At 44.6% G+C, this 16,291-nt stretch overlaps 1 protein-coding gene across 1 annotated transcript in view; it reads left to right on the forward strand.

Moving 5' to 3' along the window:
- LOC115156918 (brefeldin A-inhibited guanine nucleotide-exchange protein 1-like) overlaps positions 1-16,291 on the forward strand; it is a 37,279-nt gene that overhangs the window by 12,429 nt on the left and 8,559 nt on the right. Inside the window, exons 5-26 of the mRNA XM_029704743.1 lie at positions 476-655; positions 3,121-3,535; positions 4,792-4,908; positions 5,131-5,327; positions 5,629-5,762; positions 6,112-6,346; positions 6,532-6,631; positions 6,787-6,926; positions 7,013-7,121; positions 7,672-7,876; positions 8,064-8,175; positions 8,476-8,681; positions 8,803-8,887; positions 8,958-9,123; positions 9,336-9,487; positions 12,860-13,147; positions 13,292-13,442; positions 13,786-13,876; positions 14,050-14,090; positions 14,482-14,651; positions 14,795-14,946; positions 15,150-15,322. Coding sequence (XP_029560603.1) covers positions 476-655; positions 3,121-3,535; positions 4,792-4,908; positions 5,131-5,327; positions 5,629-5,762; positions 6,112-6,346; positions 6,532-6,631; positions 6,787-6,926; positions 7,013-7,121; positions 7,672-7,876; positions 8,064-8,175; positions 8,476-8,681; positions 8,803-8,887; positions 8,958-9,123; positions 9,336-9,487; positions 12,860-13,147; positions 13,292-13,442; positions 13,786-13,876; positions 14,050-14,090; positions 14,482-14,651; positions 14,795-14,946; positions 15,150-15,322 — 3,619 coding nt within the window. The remainder of the gene's footprint in view (positions 1-475; positions 656-3,120; positions 3,536-4,791; positions 4,909-5,130; positions 5,328-5,628; positions 5,763-6,111; positions 6,347-6,531; positions 6,632-6,786; positions 6,927-7,012; positions 7,122-7,671; positions 7,877-8,063; positions 8,176-8,475; positions 8,682-8,802; positions 8,888-8,957; positions 9,124-9,335; positions 9,488-12,859; positions 13,148-13,291; positions 13,443-13,785; positions 13,877-14,049; positions 14,091-14,481; positions 14,652-14,794; positions 14,947-15,149; positions 15,323-16,291) is intronic.

A 16,291-nucleotide genomic window follows, 5' to 3' on the forward strand; every position in this document is an offset into this window, starting at 1 on the left:
TAACCGAGCAGATAACACACATAAATGGTGTGTTCAGGCCCTTCCTCTCAGGGTTGTGCCAAGCTAGTAGATCTAACAGCTGGCACATACATAGTGGACATACTCCTCTGTTGTTGTGTTTGACTGTTCAATATTACTGCCCACTAAGCAATGGCATCAAAATCAGGATTTTCAGGGACAGGAGGCACCCATAATTTATTTGTTAACGATATCATTATTTAAAATGAGATGAAATTGTTCTAACTTCTGCAGGGTTTCCTTTTAATAATGACAATCCTCATGATTTTATCAAAACCTACAGTATCTCGTTCACTGTGAGCAGTAGTGACTGTTAGGTTGGTGCCATAGAAATATATTAAGTTGAATGGGTGTCTCCATTCAAGTCAATGATGCCAGAATGGGTCTGCTGGCAGCCATTTTAAGTGTACCCATAGGAATAAAGCATTCTAGTTCTGTGGATGCTGTCCCTCTGCAGGCACTGCTGACAGTGGTGACTTCTCAACACATCGAGATCCACGAGGGCACGGTGCTGCAGGCGGTCAGGACCTGCTACAACATCTACCTGGCCAGCAAGAACCTCATCAACCAGACCACAGCCAAGGCCACGCTCACACAGATGCTCAATGTTATCTTCGCACGCATGGAGAACCAAGCAGTAAGCGCTTTGTCTCTCTCTCTCTCTGTCTCTCTGTCTCTCTCTCTCTCTCTGTCTCTTTGTCTCTTTGTCTCTCTCTTTGTCTCTCTCTCTGTCTCTCTCTCTGTCTCTCTCTGTCTCTCTCTCTGTCTCTCTCTGTTTCTCTCTCTCTATCTCTCTCTATCTCTCTCTCTCTCTGTCTTTCTCTCTCTATGTCTCTCTATCTCTCTCTGTCTCGCTGGGTGTCACAAAGAATTGCTTGAACGAGAATCCCCATTCAAGTCAATGTGCCATGATGGGTGGACCAGTGGCCATGTTAAGTATATCCATTATTGTTCCAGTAAAATGTCAGTAGTCTGAGGGCCTTTTCCCCCATTCTAGTAATTCTATTTCTGTAATTTTGGCATCGATGGAATAGAAGCTGGAATGTAATAATGAATTTTTTTTTAAACGTTTTTATTTTAACTCTCCAATGATATCTAGCATTCAAATCACAGGATGAATTGGTCTGGGTCATCCAGAAAGCGAGTGCTTCAGGGAAAGCTTGTGTTCCACTGGTTGGTGTTGAAGTGGCTGATGATATGAACTCTCCTCTGGGGTGTGTGGGCATCTTGGTGTGACACGCCGCTTGCTATCTTTGCCAAGTAGGATTTTCTTTCAATGTAAAAACGTGCAGGCCTAACTATCTGCTGGCTGCCGACCCGACCGAGGAACCAACTCTGACTAAGCCCCCTGTATTATGAAGATACAGTCTATTATTCCCTTAAGTATGTTGCCATGTTTGCATTGCTGCACTGAATGCCTTGACCTTTTATGAGCTGTGATGCTAGCAGCCTGTTGAGTTCAACAGATGGGTACCATCATTTAAACCTAATCTCACAATGCCAGTCAAAAATAAAGAAGGCAACAGTGTTTGTCATTGAGTATGTTTACATGCACACTAATCATTTGCTATTAAACTGATTGTAGCAGTAGGCAGATGATGCAATAGTCATATAAACGCCTTACTCTGTTCATCTTAATCATGAGGTCAAAATCAAAGTAAGCATATAGCGATTACAACACCTGGTTTTCTGAGCAATCTTTCAAATGGTTCGGACATGTAAGCGCCTTAATCGGTGTTCCAGCAGTGTACAGTATTTGATCTGCGGATGTGCTAGCACCAGCCGAGAGCCTCCCTCTTTAGCGCGAGGGAAGGGAGTTCGGAACAGCTGAACGGATGCGTGTTAAAAGTGGTTTGCACGTACAAAATAATATGTCCGAATCAAGCATGCATCCCAAAAATAACATGGGACACTGTGGTAGAACGTTTAGTTTGATTGGTGATTTTCTGCATTTAACAGAGTGCCATCAGCTAGCCTGATTTCAGATGTAAACAGGATTATTAGGGACATCCTTCTTCTTGCAAAGCATGTAAATGTTTTAATGAAATTATTATGTTAATCTGACTAACCACAATAAATCAAATCAAATGTATTTATATAGCCCTTCGTACATCAGCTGATATCTCAAAGTGCTGTACAGAAACCCAGCCTAAAACCCCAAAGAGCAAGCAATGCATGTGAAAGAAGCACGGTGGCTAGGAAAAACTCCCTAGGAAAAACTCCCTAGAAAGGCCAAAAACCTAGGAAGAAACCTAGAGAGGAACCAGGCTATGAGGGGTGGCCAGTCCTCTTCTGGCTGTGCCGGGTGGATATTATAACAGAACATGGTCAAGATGTTAAAATGTTCATAAATGACCAGCATGGTCAAATAATAATAATCATAGTAGTTGTCGAGGGTGCAACAAGCACGTCCGGTGAACAGGTCAGGGTTCCATAGCCGCAGGCAGAACAGTTGAAACTGGAGCAGCAGCATGGCCAGGTGGACTGGGGACAGCAAGGAGTCATCATGCCAGGTAGTCCTGAGGCATGGTCCTAGGGCTCAGGTCCTCCGAGAGAGAGAAAGAAAGAGAGAAAGAGAGAATTAGAGAGAGCATATTTAAATTCACACAGGACACCGGATAAGACAAGAGAAATACTCCAGATGTAACAGACTGACCCTAGCCCCCCGACAGGAGGGATCAGAAGACACTGTGGCCCCATCCGATGATACCCCCGGACAAGGCCAAACAGGCAGGATATAACCCCACCCACTTTGCCAAAGCACAGCCCCCACACCACTAGAGGGATGTCTCCAACCGCCAACTTACCGTCCTAAGACAAGGCCGAGTATAGCCCACAAAGATCTTTGCTACCAATATGGTGTTGGTTTCCTTATATTGATTTGTATGCTGTATGCTGAAGACAAAATACCTGATACCATGACAAAATTCTAATGATGCCCAGTGCTGTGATTGTTTTTGTGCTTGGCTTGACAGTGCATGGTCCAAACTTGTTTGGCCTATGGTTATGTTTCGTACAATCTAGGGCTAGGATTTTCAAGTAGGCATTACGATGATGTCTGTGTGTGTCTGTTTCCGTCTGTGTCCGTGTCTCTGCGTCCAGCTCCAGGAGGCCAGACAGATAGAGAAGGAGCGTCTGAGACAGCAGCATCTGCAGCAGTCACCAAGCAGCCGACAGCGGCAGGAGCTTCCTTCATCCCCCCACCAACACCAAGGCCCCCCCGCTTCACCCCACCAACAGGCCCTCGCCTCCCCCCACTTTGTGTCCCCTGCCCCCCCCGACCAGAAACCTCATGCCTCCCCCCAACAGAACCAGGAGCCCCAAACAGCCCCACCTCAGCCCTCTGCCTCCCCTAAACAGGAACAGCACACCACCTCACCCCCACCTCAGGAGTTGACCACCCAGGTGCCTGATCAAAATGCCCACGAGGACCCAGAGCCAGAAAACGTCTCTGTGTTCTGCAGTGCTGAAAACGAGCAGACTGAGGCGGACCAGGCTACTGCAGCTGCTGCACAGGGTAAGTATCGCTCTCTTTTTGTCACTCACTCTCACTCATAGTCAAAAGTCCTCTTCTGTATGTCTCTCTGGAAGTCATTGTTGCATAGGTCACTGAGTCACTGCATTTGATTAAGTGAGCTTCATACACATCACTGTCTGTAAAATCCATGTGTGTGAATTAGTATTCCTATTCTCTGCTGAGAGAGAGAGGTCTGCCATGTTAATAGAGCTCTTAAATGGATGGAAGGAGGTAATAAAACTTCCAGCAGAAGTCAAGGGCTAAGTTCCAAATGGCACCCTATTCCCTTGATAATGCACTACTTTTGAACAGAGCCAAATGGGCCCTAGTCAGTAATTAAGTAGTGCACTTAATTAAGAATGTATAAATATACACTGAGTCTACAAAAGGGGGGTGTAACTCGATATTAGGAAGGCGTTTTATTATATACAGTACCAGTCTAAAGTTTGGACACACCTACTCATTCAAGGGTTTTTCTTTATTTTTACTATTTTCTACATTGTAGAATTATAGTGAAGACATCAAAACTATGAAATAACACATATGGAATCATGTAGTAACAAAAAATTGTTAAACAAATCAAAGTATATTTTAAATTTGAGATTCTTCAAAGTAGCCACCCTTTGCCTTGATGACAGCTTTGCAAACCCTTGAACGAGTAGGTGTGTCCAAACTTGACTGGTTGTGTGTGTGTGTGTGTGTGTGTGTGTGTGTGTGTGTGTGTGTGTGTGCGTGTGTGTGACCAACTCAGTGGCTCTGTGATTAGTGTCCACCCTGAGATTGCAAGGTTGGGAGTTTGATCCCCGGCCGAGTCATAACAAAGACTGTCAAAATGGGACCCCGATGTTTGTCTGCTTGGCACTCGGCATGAAGGAGATGGATTGGGGGTAAGGCCGTGCGATAGACGAGCGTTCTGTCCGTTGATGTACTTGTACATCAAACCTCCTCACGCTACAGAAACAGGAGACAAGCCAAGGATACTACTAATGTCTGAATGTGGCGTCCATTCTAGACTTCTTGGCCTGACCAGAGGCAGTTAAACTCTACAAGGCAGATGTCCTTTATTGGGATTCAGAATGAAAATGAAATCCTCTGCAGTTGAATATGTTTTGTACTCATAGTGGAGTGGATACATTAAATGGAAGGTCTCACAAAGGAGTTATGTGCAGTACTTTATTGCATAGCAGCTCCGTCTGTGTCAGTATGGTTTCAATGTCACCGTAGGAGGGCGTGGTAAAGTCCGTTTTCATCTCTAGGGTTGTTCCAGCAAGATGCTGAAGGGCTTGTAGAGGAAGAACCAGTCAGCTATGAGGAGCAGGCTCAAGAGATGGTCCAGACCATGCTGCAGGAAGTTGTCAATACAGTTGTTGGAGGTAACACATCATCTTACCTTTTATACTCCGGTATAGTAGGTCTTGTCTGTAGAACATTGGACTCACTGTGGTGCCTTGAAAGTTGTTCACATTGATCTAGGAAGAAATATGAATTATTACGTTCTAATTCATTTTTAGCCCTACTGTTATGTTTTCTGAGACGATCCTTAGCTCTTTTGCTGATGTGTGTGTGTGTTCCTGCATGCCTGCGTGTGTGTGTAGAATGTAGGGAGAGTGTGTGCAGCGCTACAGAGTGTGTAGACAATGTGCCAGTCCCGGTGGTGGAGGGGGAGGAGGGCGGGCTGGGCAGCGACACAGAGAACGTCCATGCCAACGGTATCCCTGGCACGCCCATATATACTGGCTTCACCCCCTCACTGACGGATGACAGGCTCTCTGTCTCCTCCAACGACACTCAGGTGCCCACCCACACTGCTCCCCTACATAGAATGCCATTGATAGCTTCCCAAATAGCACCCTATTCCCTATATAGAGCACTACTTTTGACCACAGCCCTATGGCCCTGGTCAAAAGTAGTGCACTAAATAGGGAATAGGGTGCCATTTGAGATTCAAATACTGTCTATGGAGTATTAACAGATTAGTTGATAAATCCAAGTATTAGAGTGGCATCTGATTTGGCGTACTAATGTACATTTGTGTATATGAACATGATGTTGTGTGTTTAATATAAGATACATCTGTGCATTTCCTTTTCTAGGAATCTGGAGCCACGAGTGGTTCCTCCCCTGTTGCTAAGTTCTCCCATATCCTCCAGAAGGACGCCTTCTTAGTGTTTCGCTCCCTCTGCAAACTCTCTATGAAGCCACTGTCTGATGGACCCCCTGATCCTAAGTAAAGTCTCCTCGATACCCTGTCACAATGAATGACTGTATGAATAGACCGGTAGGCTATGGCCATAGGAATTGACTGTGTGATTGAACCTCTTGGTAGCCCTTTCCTTAAAGGGCGTGGGTACATATTGTAACTTGTTATAAGCATGTTTTGAGCCTTTATTATGTCTCAGGCGTATAGAATGTTATGTCTATGCATAATGTTGTCAACGGTCTGACTGTCTGTTAGTCCAGATCATTAGAAGAGGATTGTATGACATTATAAAGATGTCATAAATGCTTGTGATGAGTCTTAAAATGCATAATAAGGCATTTCATTTGGATGCGTCAAGGAAACTTTGTCTCTGTAGATCTCACGAGCTGCGCTCCAAGGTGCTGTCCCTCCAGCTGCTGCTGTCCATCCTGCAGAATGCTGGACCCGTCTTCAAGACCAACGAGATGTTCATCAATGCCATCAAGCAGTACCTGTGTGTGGCGCTGTCCAAGAACGGCGCCTCCTCGGTCCCCGAGGTCTTCTCGCTCTCGCTCTCCATCTTCCTCACCCTCCTCTCCCACTTCAAGACCCACCTCAAGATGCAAATCGAGGCACTGGAACTGTTTGGCTCTCTACATTATGAATGAATAATAACAACATTTAGTTTCATTAGTGCGTTGTGTTTGAACACCTTTTGTAAATTACTGTGCAATAAACCCTTTACAAAATGATTTATACAGGATTTGGTGGAGTTTTATCACTGAGTGTAAGGAGGTTTTTTAAACATTTCCCTCAGGTGTTTTTCAAGGAGATCTTCCTCTACATCCTGGAGACGTCCACCAGCTCCTATGATCATAAATGGATGGTGATCCAGAGCCTCACCAGGATCTGTGCAGGTTAGTGTCTGTCTACTGTACTTCTCACTACCGAGGACCTGTCTATCTGTATGTCTTTCTCTTTGGTGTTCTGTCTCCTCCCAGATCTGATGCCACCTCCCACTACTGAGGCTTTGACAGACAGACATTCACCTCTGTGTCTTCTCTCCTCACAGACGCCCAGAGTGTGGTGGATATCTATGTCAACTATGACTGTGACCTGAATGCTGCTAATATATTTGAGAGGCTGGTCAATTACCTATCTAAGATAGCGCAGGGCAGAGTGGGGCATGAGCTTGGCACCACACCTGCTCAGGTAAAATATGCTACCAATGGACGCTCACCTTCCATACATCTCCTTTCCTGTTGTGTGACCATTTTAAATGTGTTTATTTATTGTAGGAGCTGAGCTTGAGGAAAAAAGGTCTGGAGTGTCTAGTGTCCATCCTCAAGTGTATGGTGGAGTGGAGCAATGATCAGTCTGTGAACCCCAACTCTCAGAGCAGTCTAGGTAAAGTACCACTTAGCTACAGTACTACCTACTGTTGAATAAGAGCCAATGCGTTTCCTCTGAGACCAAGTCATCCTCGTTCATAACTACTGCAGTAGCCTCGGGGCTTCTTAACGACCCACTGAGAGGCGACAGCCCTGCTTCCACCCATATCTCTAACTACACATCTGACGTCTCTCTGCGGCTCAGACTCAATTATATTTGTGTTTATCACGACATGTTCCATTGCCGATCTGGATCTGCTTTGCTCTCTGTCTTCGTTGTTCTAAGGAAGAGCAGGTAAAGCATCAAATCTATTCCTAGACTCATGGTTCCAGTTAGTGGGGTTGATCTTGAATATCAGTTTTAGCAAAACTGATAGTCAAGTAGCGACCCTTCAGTTTGTTGTGTGGCCCTGTGTTTGCTAACCTGCTGTGAGCACTAGTGGTGTTCAGGCTTACAGCAGCAGACCTCGTAGTGAGCCCCTGAGACCTCTGACAGGGTTTTATAAAGGGAAGGGTAATTCTTGACATTATGGGATGTCCCTACGTGCCACCCCTCACCTCTGTAGGTCAGGAGAAGCCCGCGGAGCAGGAGCCCAGTGAGATCACCAAGCCCCCAGAGAGTATCAACCACTACGGTAGCCTCAACTCCCTGGACTCCAACGCCTCCTCAGGCATCGGCTCCTACAGCAACCTCATGTCAGCAACGGACAACGCAGAGCAGTTCGAGGTCCTCAAGCAGCAGAAGGAGATCATCGAGCAAGGCATCGACTTGTAAGTGTGTGGGAGACTGGAAGTAATGTCAGAGGAGCTTTCACTTGCATCCTAAATAACTAATCATTTGGATTTGTAGATCAGTCATTCTGCTCAGTCGGTGAAAAGTGACCGAGCAGAATATGTGCTCTCAAATGTGCCTGTGTCATACAGATGTGACATTTCCCCGCTCTCTCTTCCTGTGCAGGTTCAATAAGAAGCCAAAGAGGGGCATCCAGTATCTACAGGAGCAAGGCATGCTGGGTACCACGCTGGAGGACCTAGCTCAGTTTTTGCATCAGGAGGAGAGGCTAGATTCTGTAAGGACCCGCTGGAACTACATAACATGCAGTGGGATTCACTGCCTGTTAGCCTTCAGGGGACAGTTTACCAGACACGTATTAAGTCTAGTCCTGGTCAAAACATCAAGCTCAATATGTCTGGGGAAACTGCCCCTAAAAGATCTGTCTTAATCTCAGATATTCTTCTGTGTTAAATGTCAAACTTTTGTTGTTCTCACTTTTTTTTTTGTCCACAAATATATTGAATATACAGTGTACACTATATTTTCATTGTTTATGTGTATGTTGAAGTTCCTCTGTATGGACTTTGCTTTTCAGACTCAGGTGGGTGAGTTCATCGGGGATAACGAGCGCATTAATAAAGAGGTGATGTATGCCTACGTGGACCAGATGGATTTCCAAGGCAAGGACTTTGTCTCGGCTCTGCGTCTGTTCCTGGAGGGCTTCCGTCTGCCCGGAGAGGCCCAGAAGATCGATCGACTCATGGAGAAATTTGCGGCCAGATATTTAGAATGTAACCAAGGGTGAGTGTCTCTCTGGCATCTCACTAGACAGACCCCATGGTGTGGGTTAATGGATGATGTTGGTAGTTATGTTATTGCCCAGTAGATGTTATGACATTGGACTTTTTTTCTTATCCTTCAGGCAAACTGAGTTCACCAGTGCAGATACGGCCTACGTCCTGGCTTACTCAATCATTATGTTGACAACAGACCTTCACAGTCCACAAGTAAGTCACTCAGACACAGCTTTTTTCTGTGACCTAAACATTTTTTTGACTTTTTTTCCCCCTCTTCCAGGTGAAGAATAAAATGACGAAAGAGCAATACATCAAGATGAATCGAGGAATCAACGACAGCAAAGATTTACCTGAGGAGTACCTGTCAGCCATTTACGATGAAATCGCAGGGAAGAAAATAGCCATGAATGAAGCAAAAAAGATTACCCTCAAATCCAGCAAACAAAGCAAGTCTATTTTCTGTTGCTGGTGGACAAAATGACAAGGGTCAAGAAGGAAACAAGCACACTACATGGACTCAAAGATAGTCTGTCCTCAGAGGCACAGTGATGGCATCAACATTATTGTCTTGTGTGGTTAGGTGTTGACACTGTGTACAGTAGGTGTGTGTTTGTGTCTGAGAGCATGCTCACTGAGTGTCTGTCTGTTTTGTCCCCAGGTGTGGCCAATGAGAAGCAGCGGCGTCTGCTGTATAACGTAGAGATGGAGCAGATGGCTAAGACAGCCAAGGCCCTGATGGAGGCAGTCAGCCACGTCCAGGCTCCCTTCACTAGCGCCACGCACCTAGACCACGTCAGACCCATGTTCAAGGTAACCCACCTAGACCATGTCAGACCCATAGAATTAGAATAAATTACTGTTAGGATAAGAATTAGAATAAATTACTGTTAGCATAAGAATTAGAATAAATTACAGTTAGGATAAGTATTAGAATAAATTACTGTTAGGATATGAATTAGAATAAATTACCGTTAGGCTAAGAATTGGAATAAATTACCGCTAGGATAAGAATTGGAATAAATTACCGTTAGGATAAGAATTGGAATAAATTACTGTTAGGATAAGAATTGGAATAAATTACTGTTAGGATAAGAATTAGAATAAATTACTGTTTGGATAAATCAAATCAAATGTATTTATATAGCCCTTCTTACATCAGCTGATATCTCAAAGTGCTGTACAGAAACCCAGCCTAAAACCCCAAACGGCTAGGAAAAACTCCCTAAAAAGGCCAAAACCTAGAGAGGAACCAGGTTATGAGGGGTGGCCAGTCCTCTTCTGGCTGTGCCGGGTGGAGATTATAACAGAACATGGCCAAGATGTTCAAATGTTCATAAATGACCAGCATGGTCAAATAATAATAATCACAGTAGTTGTCGAGGGTGCAACAGGGCAGCACCTCAGGAGTAAATGTCAGTTGGCTTTTCATAGCCGATCACTGAGAGTATCTCTACCGCTCCTGCTGTCTCTAGAGAGTTGAAAACAGCAGGTCTGGGACAGGTAGCACGTCCGGTGAACAGGTCAGGGTTCCATAGCCGCAGGCAGAACAGTTGAAACTGGAACAACAGCACGGCCAGGTGGACTGGGGACAGCAAGGAGTCATCATGCCAGGTAGTCCTGAGGCATGGTCCTAGGGCTAAGGTCCCCCGAGTGTAAGAGAGAGAGAGAGAATTAGAGAGAGCATACTTGAATTCACACAGGACACTGGAGAAATACTCCAGATATAACAGACTGACCCTAGCCCCCCGACACGTAAACTACTGCAGCATAAATACTGGAGGCTGAGACAGGAGGGGTCAGGAGACACTGTGGCCCCATCCGATGATACCCCTGGACAGGGCCAAACAGGCAGGATATAACCCCACCCACTTTGCCAAAGCACAGCCCCCACACCACTAGAGGGATATCTTCAACCATCAACTTACCATCTTGAGACAAGGCCGAGTATAGCCCACAAAGATCTCCACCACTGCACAACCCAAGGGGGGGCGCCAACCCAGACAGGAAGACCACGTCAGTGACTCAACCCACTCAAATGACGCACCCTTCCTAGGGACGGCATGGAAGAGCACCAGTAAGCCAATGACTCGGCCCCTGTAATAGGGTTAGAGGCAGAGAATCCCAGTGGAGAGAGGGGAACCGGCTAGGCAGAGACAGCAAGGGCGGTTCGTTGCTCCAGTGCCTTTCCGTTCACCTTCACGCTCCTGGGCCAGACTACACTCAATCATAGGACCTACTGAAGAGATGAGTCTTCAATAAAGACTTAAAGGTTGAGACCGAGTCTGTGTCTCTCACATGGGTAGGCAGACCATTCCATAAAAATGGAGCTCTATAGGAGAAAGGGACAATTAGGAGGCCTGCGTCTTGTGACTGTAGCGTACGTGTAGGTATGTACGGCAGGACCAAATCGGAAAGATGGGTAGGAGCAAGCCCATATAATGCTTTGTAGGTTAGCAGTAAAACCTTGAAATCAGCCCTTGTCTTAACAGGAAGCCAGTGTAGGGAGGCTAGCACTGGAGTAATATGATCACATTTTTTGGTTCTAGTCAGGATTCTAGCAGTCGTATTTAGCACTAACTGAAGTTTATTTAGTGTTTTATCCGGGTAGCTGGAAAGTAGAGCATTGCAGTAGTCTAACCTAGAAGTAACAAAAGCATGGATTAATTTTTCTGCATCAATTTTGGACAGAAAATGTCTGATCTTTGCAATGTTACGCAGATGGAAAAAAGCTGTCCTTGAAACAATCTATATATGTTCGTCAAAAGAGAGATCAGGGTCCAGAGTAACGCCGAGGTCCTTCACAGTTTTATTTGCGACGACTGTACAACCATCAAGATGAATTGTCAGATTCAACAGAAGATCTCTTTGTTTCTTGGGACCTAGAACAAGCATCTCTGTTTTGTCCGAGTCCTTATGTCTGAAAACACAGGCTTCCAGCAAGGGCAATTTTGGGGCTTCACCATGTTTCATTGAAATGTACAGCTGTGTGTCATCCGCATAGCAGTGATAGTTAACATTATGTTTTCGAATGACATCCCCAAGAGGTAAAATATATAGTGAAAACAATAGTGGTCCTAAAACGGAACCTTGAGGAACACCGAAATTTACAGTTGATTTGTCACAGGACAAACCATTCACAGAGACAAACTGATATCTTTCCGACAGATAAGATCTAAACCAGGCCAGAACTTGTCCGTGTAGACCAATTTGGGTTTCCAATCTCTCCAAAAGAATGTGGTGATCGATGGCATCAAAAGCAGCACTAAGGTCTAGGAGCACGAGGACCGATGCAGAGCCTCGGTCTGACGCCATTAAAAGGTAATTTACCACCTCCACAAGTGCAGTCTCAGTGCTATGATGGGGTCTAAAACCAAACTGAAGAATTTCGGATACACTGTTTGTCTTCAGGAAGGCAGTGAGTTGCTGCGCAACAGCTTTTTCAAAAAATTTTTAGAGGAATGGGAGATTCGATATAGGCCGATTTTAGTTTTTTAAAATATTTTCTGGGTCAAGGTTTGGCTTTTTCAAGAGAGGCTTTATTACTGCCACTTTTAGTGAGTTTGGTACACATCCGGTGGATAGAGAGACGTTTATTATGTTCAACATAGGAAGGCCAAGCACAGGAAGCAGCTCTTTCAATAGTTTAGTTGGAATAGGGTCCAGTATGCAGCTTGAAGGTTTAGAGACCATGATTATTTTCATCATTGCGTCAAGAGATATAGTACTAAAACACTTGAGTGTCTCCCTTGATCCTAGGTCCTGACAGAGTTGTGCAGACTCAGGACAACTGAGCTTTGGAGGAATACGCAGATTTAAAGAGGAGTCCGTAATTTGCTTTCTAATGATCATGATCTTTTCCTCAAAGAAGTTCATGAATTTAAGAATTAGAATAAATTACTTTTAGGATAAGAATTAGAATGAAACTGGTTCTATTTAAATGGTCCGACTAATGTTTAAGGTACAACATCCCACCGCTGTCACCATTACTCACAGTAGTAATGCATTCCCTTCAGTATAAGATGGGATTGTAGTTGATGCTGGAACCAAATGCAGAATACCAATTCTAAGACAGTATTACACATATTTACACACAAATGTCATATTTTTTGCACCAACATCCTAAGTCTGGAAATCCAAATAAATGTTTATTTTTGTACTGACCTTGTGTGTGTTTTTCCCCAGTTGGCATGGACCCCGTTCTTAGCAGCGTTCAGTGTGGGTCTTCAGGACTGTGATGACACTGAGGTAGCCTCTCTGTGTCTGGAGGGAATCCGCTGTGCCATCAGGATAGCCTGCATCTTCACCATCCAACTGGAGCGCGATGCGTACGTCCAGGCCCTGGCGCGGTTCACCCTGCTCACAGCCAGCTCTGGTATCTCTGAGATGAAACAGAAGAACATCGACACCATCAAGACCCTCATCACCGTCGCCCACACTGACGGAAACTACCTGGGAAACTCCTGGCATGAGGTTAGCATCTCTTCCATATTATCAGTATCAGCCAGTATCGTAAAAGAGAACTTGACTCAATAGCTACATAAAGGATGATTAGTATAGTAACCCTCCATTAAAATCCCATCTGAAAGGTTCTCTGTTCTCTCCTGGCCTCCACAGATCTTGAAGTGTGTCAGTCAGTTGGAGCTGGCCCAGCTGATCGGGACAGGGGTGAAGGCCCGTTACATCTCAGGGACGGTCCCGGCCAAAGGGGGCCTCCTGGCCAGCCTGAGAGAGCAGGCCTCAGACAGCTCAGAGTACCTGGGACTGGGTCAGTCCTCTCTCCTTTTCATATATAGTCTGCATTCCAAATGGCACACTTTTCCCTATTCCACCCTAACCCCATAGAGCTTTGGTCAATATAGGGAATACTAGGGGGCTATTTGGGATGCACCCAGGCTGTTGGATTAGATACCCTTTAGGCTACTGTCACAATGGCTAGTTTTGCTGTACATGTATGTCAATGTTGATCTTAGTGATAATGTCACATCATGGTTAATGGTTTGATATTTTCTTAACATATAATGTAGTGTTATGTGTCATTGTTTGACTAAGGGGTTTGCTTGAAATGTGAACCTTCAGCTTTTTCTCATTACATATTGTTTGTCTTGCAGTTGGAGGTCATGTGGACCGTAAACAGATAGCTAGTATTCAGGAGTCCATTGGAGAGACAAGCTCCCAGAGTGTAGTTGTTGCTGTTGACAGGTAGGCTGATAGAATGGGCCTTCTGATGGAATTTATTCAATATATTGTTTCCCCTCTCCAGTTTTATTACGCAATAAACCTTTATCCTGTATAATGCCTCCTCTCCCCATAAGACCATAAAAACGCTCACTTTTGCAGATGGAGAAAATGGCATATTTTTATGTTTTTTTCAGGATATTTACTGGGTCTACCAGACTGGATGGCAATGCAATAGGTCGGTATTAGTTACATTTTATCCTAACTGTACATTTTTATCCAATGATGTGTAGGGGTGGCAAGTGGCCTCGGTTAGAGTGTTGAGACAGTAACTGAAAGGTTGGTGGTTTGATTACCGGAGCCGAAAAGATGAAACATTTGTATTCTGTTGCTGTACTCTTGAGCAAGGCACTTAACCCCAGTTTCTCCAGGGGCGCTGGACAAAGGTGATCCTGCCCATGACCCCATACCCTGTGGGGAGTAGGGATATACAAGAAACACATTTGAGCACCCTCCAAATAATTTCTTTGATATAGTTTTGAAGTGCCATGCTTGATCGAGTGAAACTGAATGTATTGGCTGAAATGTGAAAAATAACAGATTGAAATGAATTTGTTCACTCTATGCAGTTGATTTTGTCCGGTGGTTATGTGCCGTATCTATGGACGAGCTAGCCTCACCAACACACCCACGCATGTTCAGCCTTCAGAAGATTGTGGAGATCTCCTACTACAACATGGGTCGCATCAGGCTTCAGTGGTCCAGAATCTGGGAAGTCATCGGGAACCATTTTAACAAGGTACTGGTTTATTTTTTATTTTGGGGATATTTGTTTGGGGGGAAAAAGTCCATCATTTGCAAGTATTTATAGCTGTTCACCTGCTGTTTTAGTGTTGATGTTTAAGTAGATGTTGAGAGATTGATGTGTTTGTAACTCTACAGGTTGGATGTAACTCCAATGAGGATGTGGCTATATTTGCCGTGGATTCCCTGAGGCAGCTGTCTATGAAATTCTTAGAAAAAGGAGAGCTCGCCAACTTCCGATTCCAGAAGGATTTCTTGAGGCCTTTTGAACATATAATGAAAAAGAACAGGTCAACTTTGTTTTATTTTGTAATCTGCACTGAGTAATGCATGAAAGGAAATTCTAATGCTGGTCAGAAATGTATCCTGCATCCTTTGTTGCCTAAAACAATTCAAACATTGCAATGATTCAGTAAATCAAACCTTGAAAACGATTCAGATCTTACAATGATACACTGATTGAATAATGATTCAATGATGCCATTGCCTACAGGTCTCCCACCATTCGAGACATGGTGGTGAGGTGTATAGCTCAGATGGTGAACTCCCAGGCTGGGAACATCCGGTCGGGGTGGAAGAACATCTTCTCAGTGTTCCACCTGGCTGCCTCAGACCAGGACGAGAGCATCGTGGAGCTGGCCTTCCAGACTACTGGCTACATCGTCAGTAAGTGTTGGGTTATATGACTAACACTAGAGTCCTTGGTCAATGACATGACTTACCGCTGTAAACATTAAGAATAATATAGCATGGTAGTGCAAAGAGAAACGCAAAACAGAAACCTTGAACTCTTATTTATACATTTTTCCTTTTCATAAAGTACCAGTCAAAGGTTTGGACACACCTACTCATTCCAGTTTTTATTTTTACTATTTTCTACATTGTAGAATAATAGTGAAGGTATCAACACTATGAAATAACACATATGGAATCATGTAGTAACCAAAAAAGTGTTGAACAAATCCAAATATATTTTATATTTGAGATTCTTCAAAGTAGCCACCCTTTGCCTTGATGACAGCTTTGCACACTCTTGGCATTCTCTCAACCAGCTTCCTGAGGTAGTCACATGGAATGCATTTCAATTAACAGGTGTGCCTTGGAAAGACATTCCACAAATTAACTTTTAACTTCTTAATGCGTTTGAGCCAATCAATGGTGTTGTGACAAGGTAAGGGTAGGTAACCACATCAGCCACACTGATCCTCAACACAGGGGCCCCTCCTGTACTCCCTGTTCACCCATGACTCCAACACATCATTACGCTTGCTGATGACACGACAGTGGTAGGCCTGATCACCGACAATGATGAGACAGCCTATAGGGAGGAGGTCAGAGACCTGGTTGTGTGGAGCTAGGATAACATCCTCTCCCTCAGCGTGATCAAGACAAAGGAGATGATTGTGGACTACAGGAAAAGGAGGACCGAGCACGCCCCCATTCTCATCAACGGGGCTGTAGTGGAGCAGGTTGAGAGCTTCAAGTTCCTTGGTGTCCACATCACCAACAAACTATCATGACAATGCCTATTCCCCTCAGGAGACTGAAAAGATTTGGCATGGGTCCTCAGATCCTCAAAAAGTTCTACAGCTGCACCATCTAGAGCATACTGACCGGTTGCATCACCCAACTGCT

This window comes from Salmo trutta, chromosome 21 (genome assembly GCF_901001165.1).
Source record: "Salmo trutta chromosome 21, fSalTru1.1, whole genome shotgun sequence".
Classification (NCBI taxonomy): Eukaryota; Metazoa; Chordata; class Actinopteri; order Salmoniformes; family Salmonidae; genus Salmo; species Salmo trutta.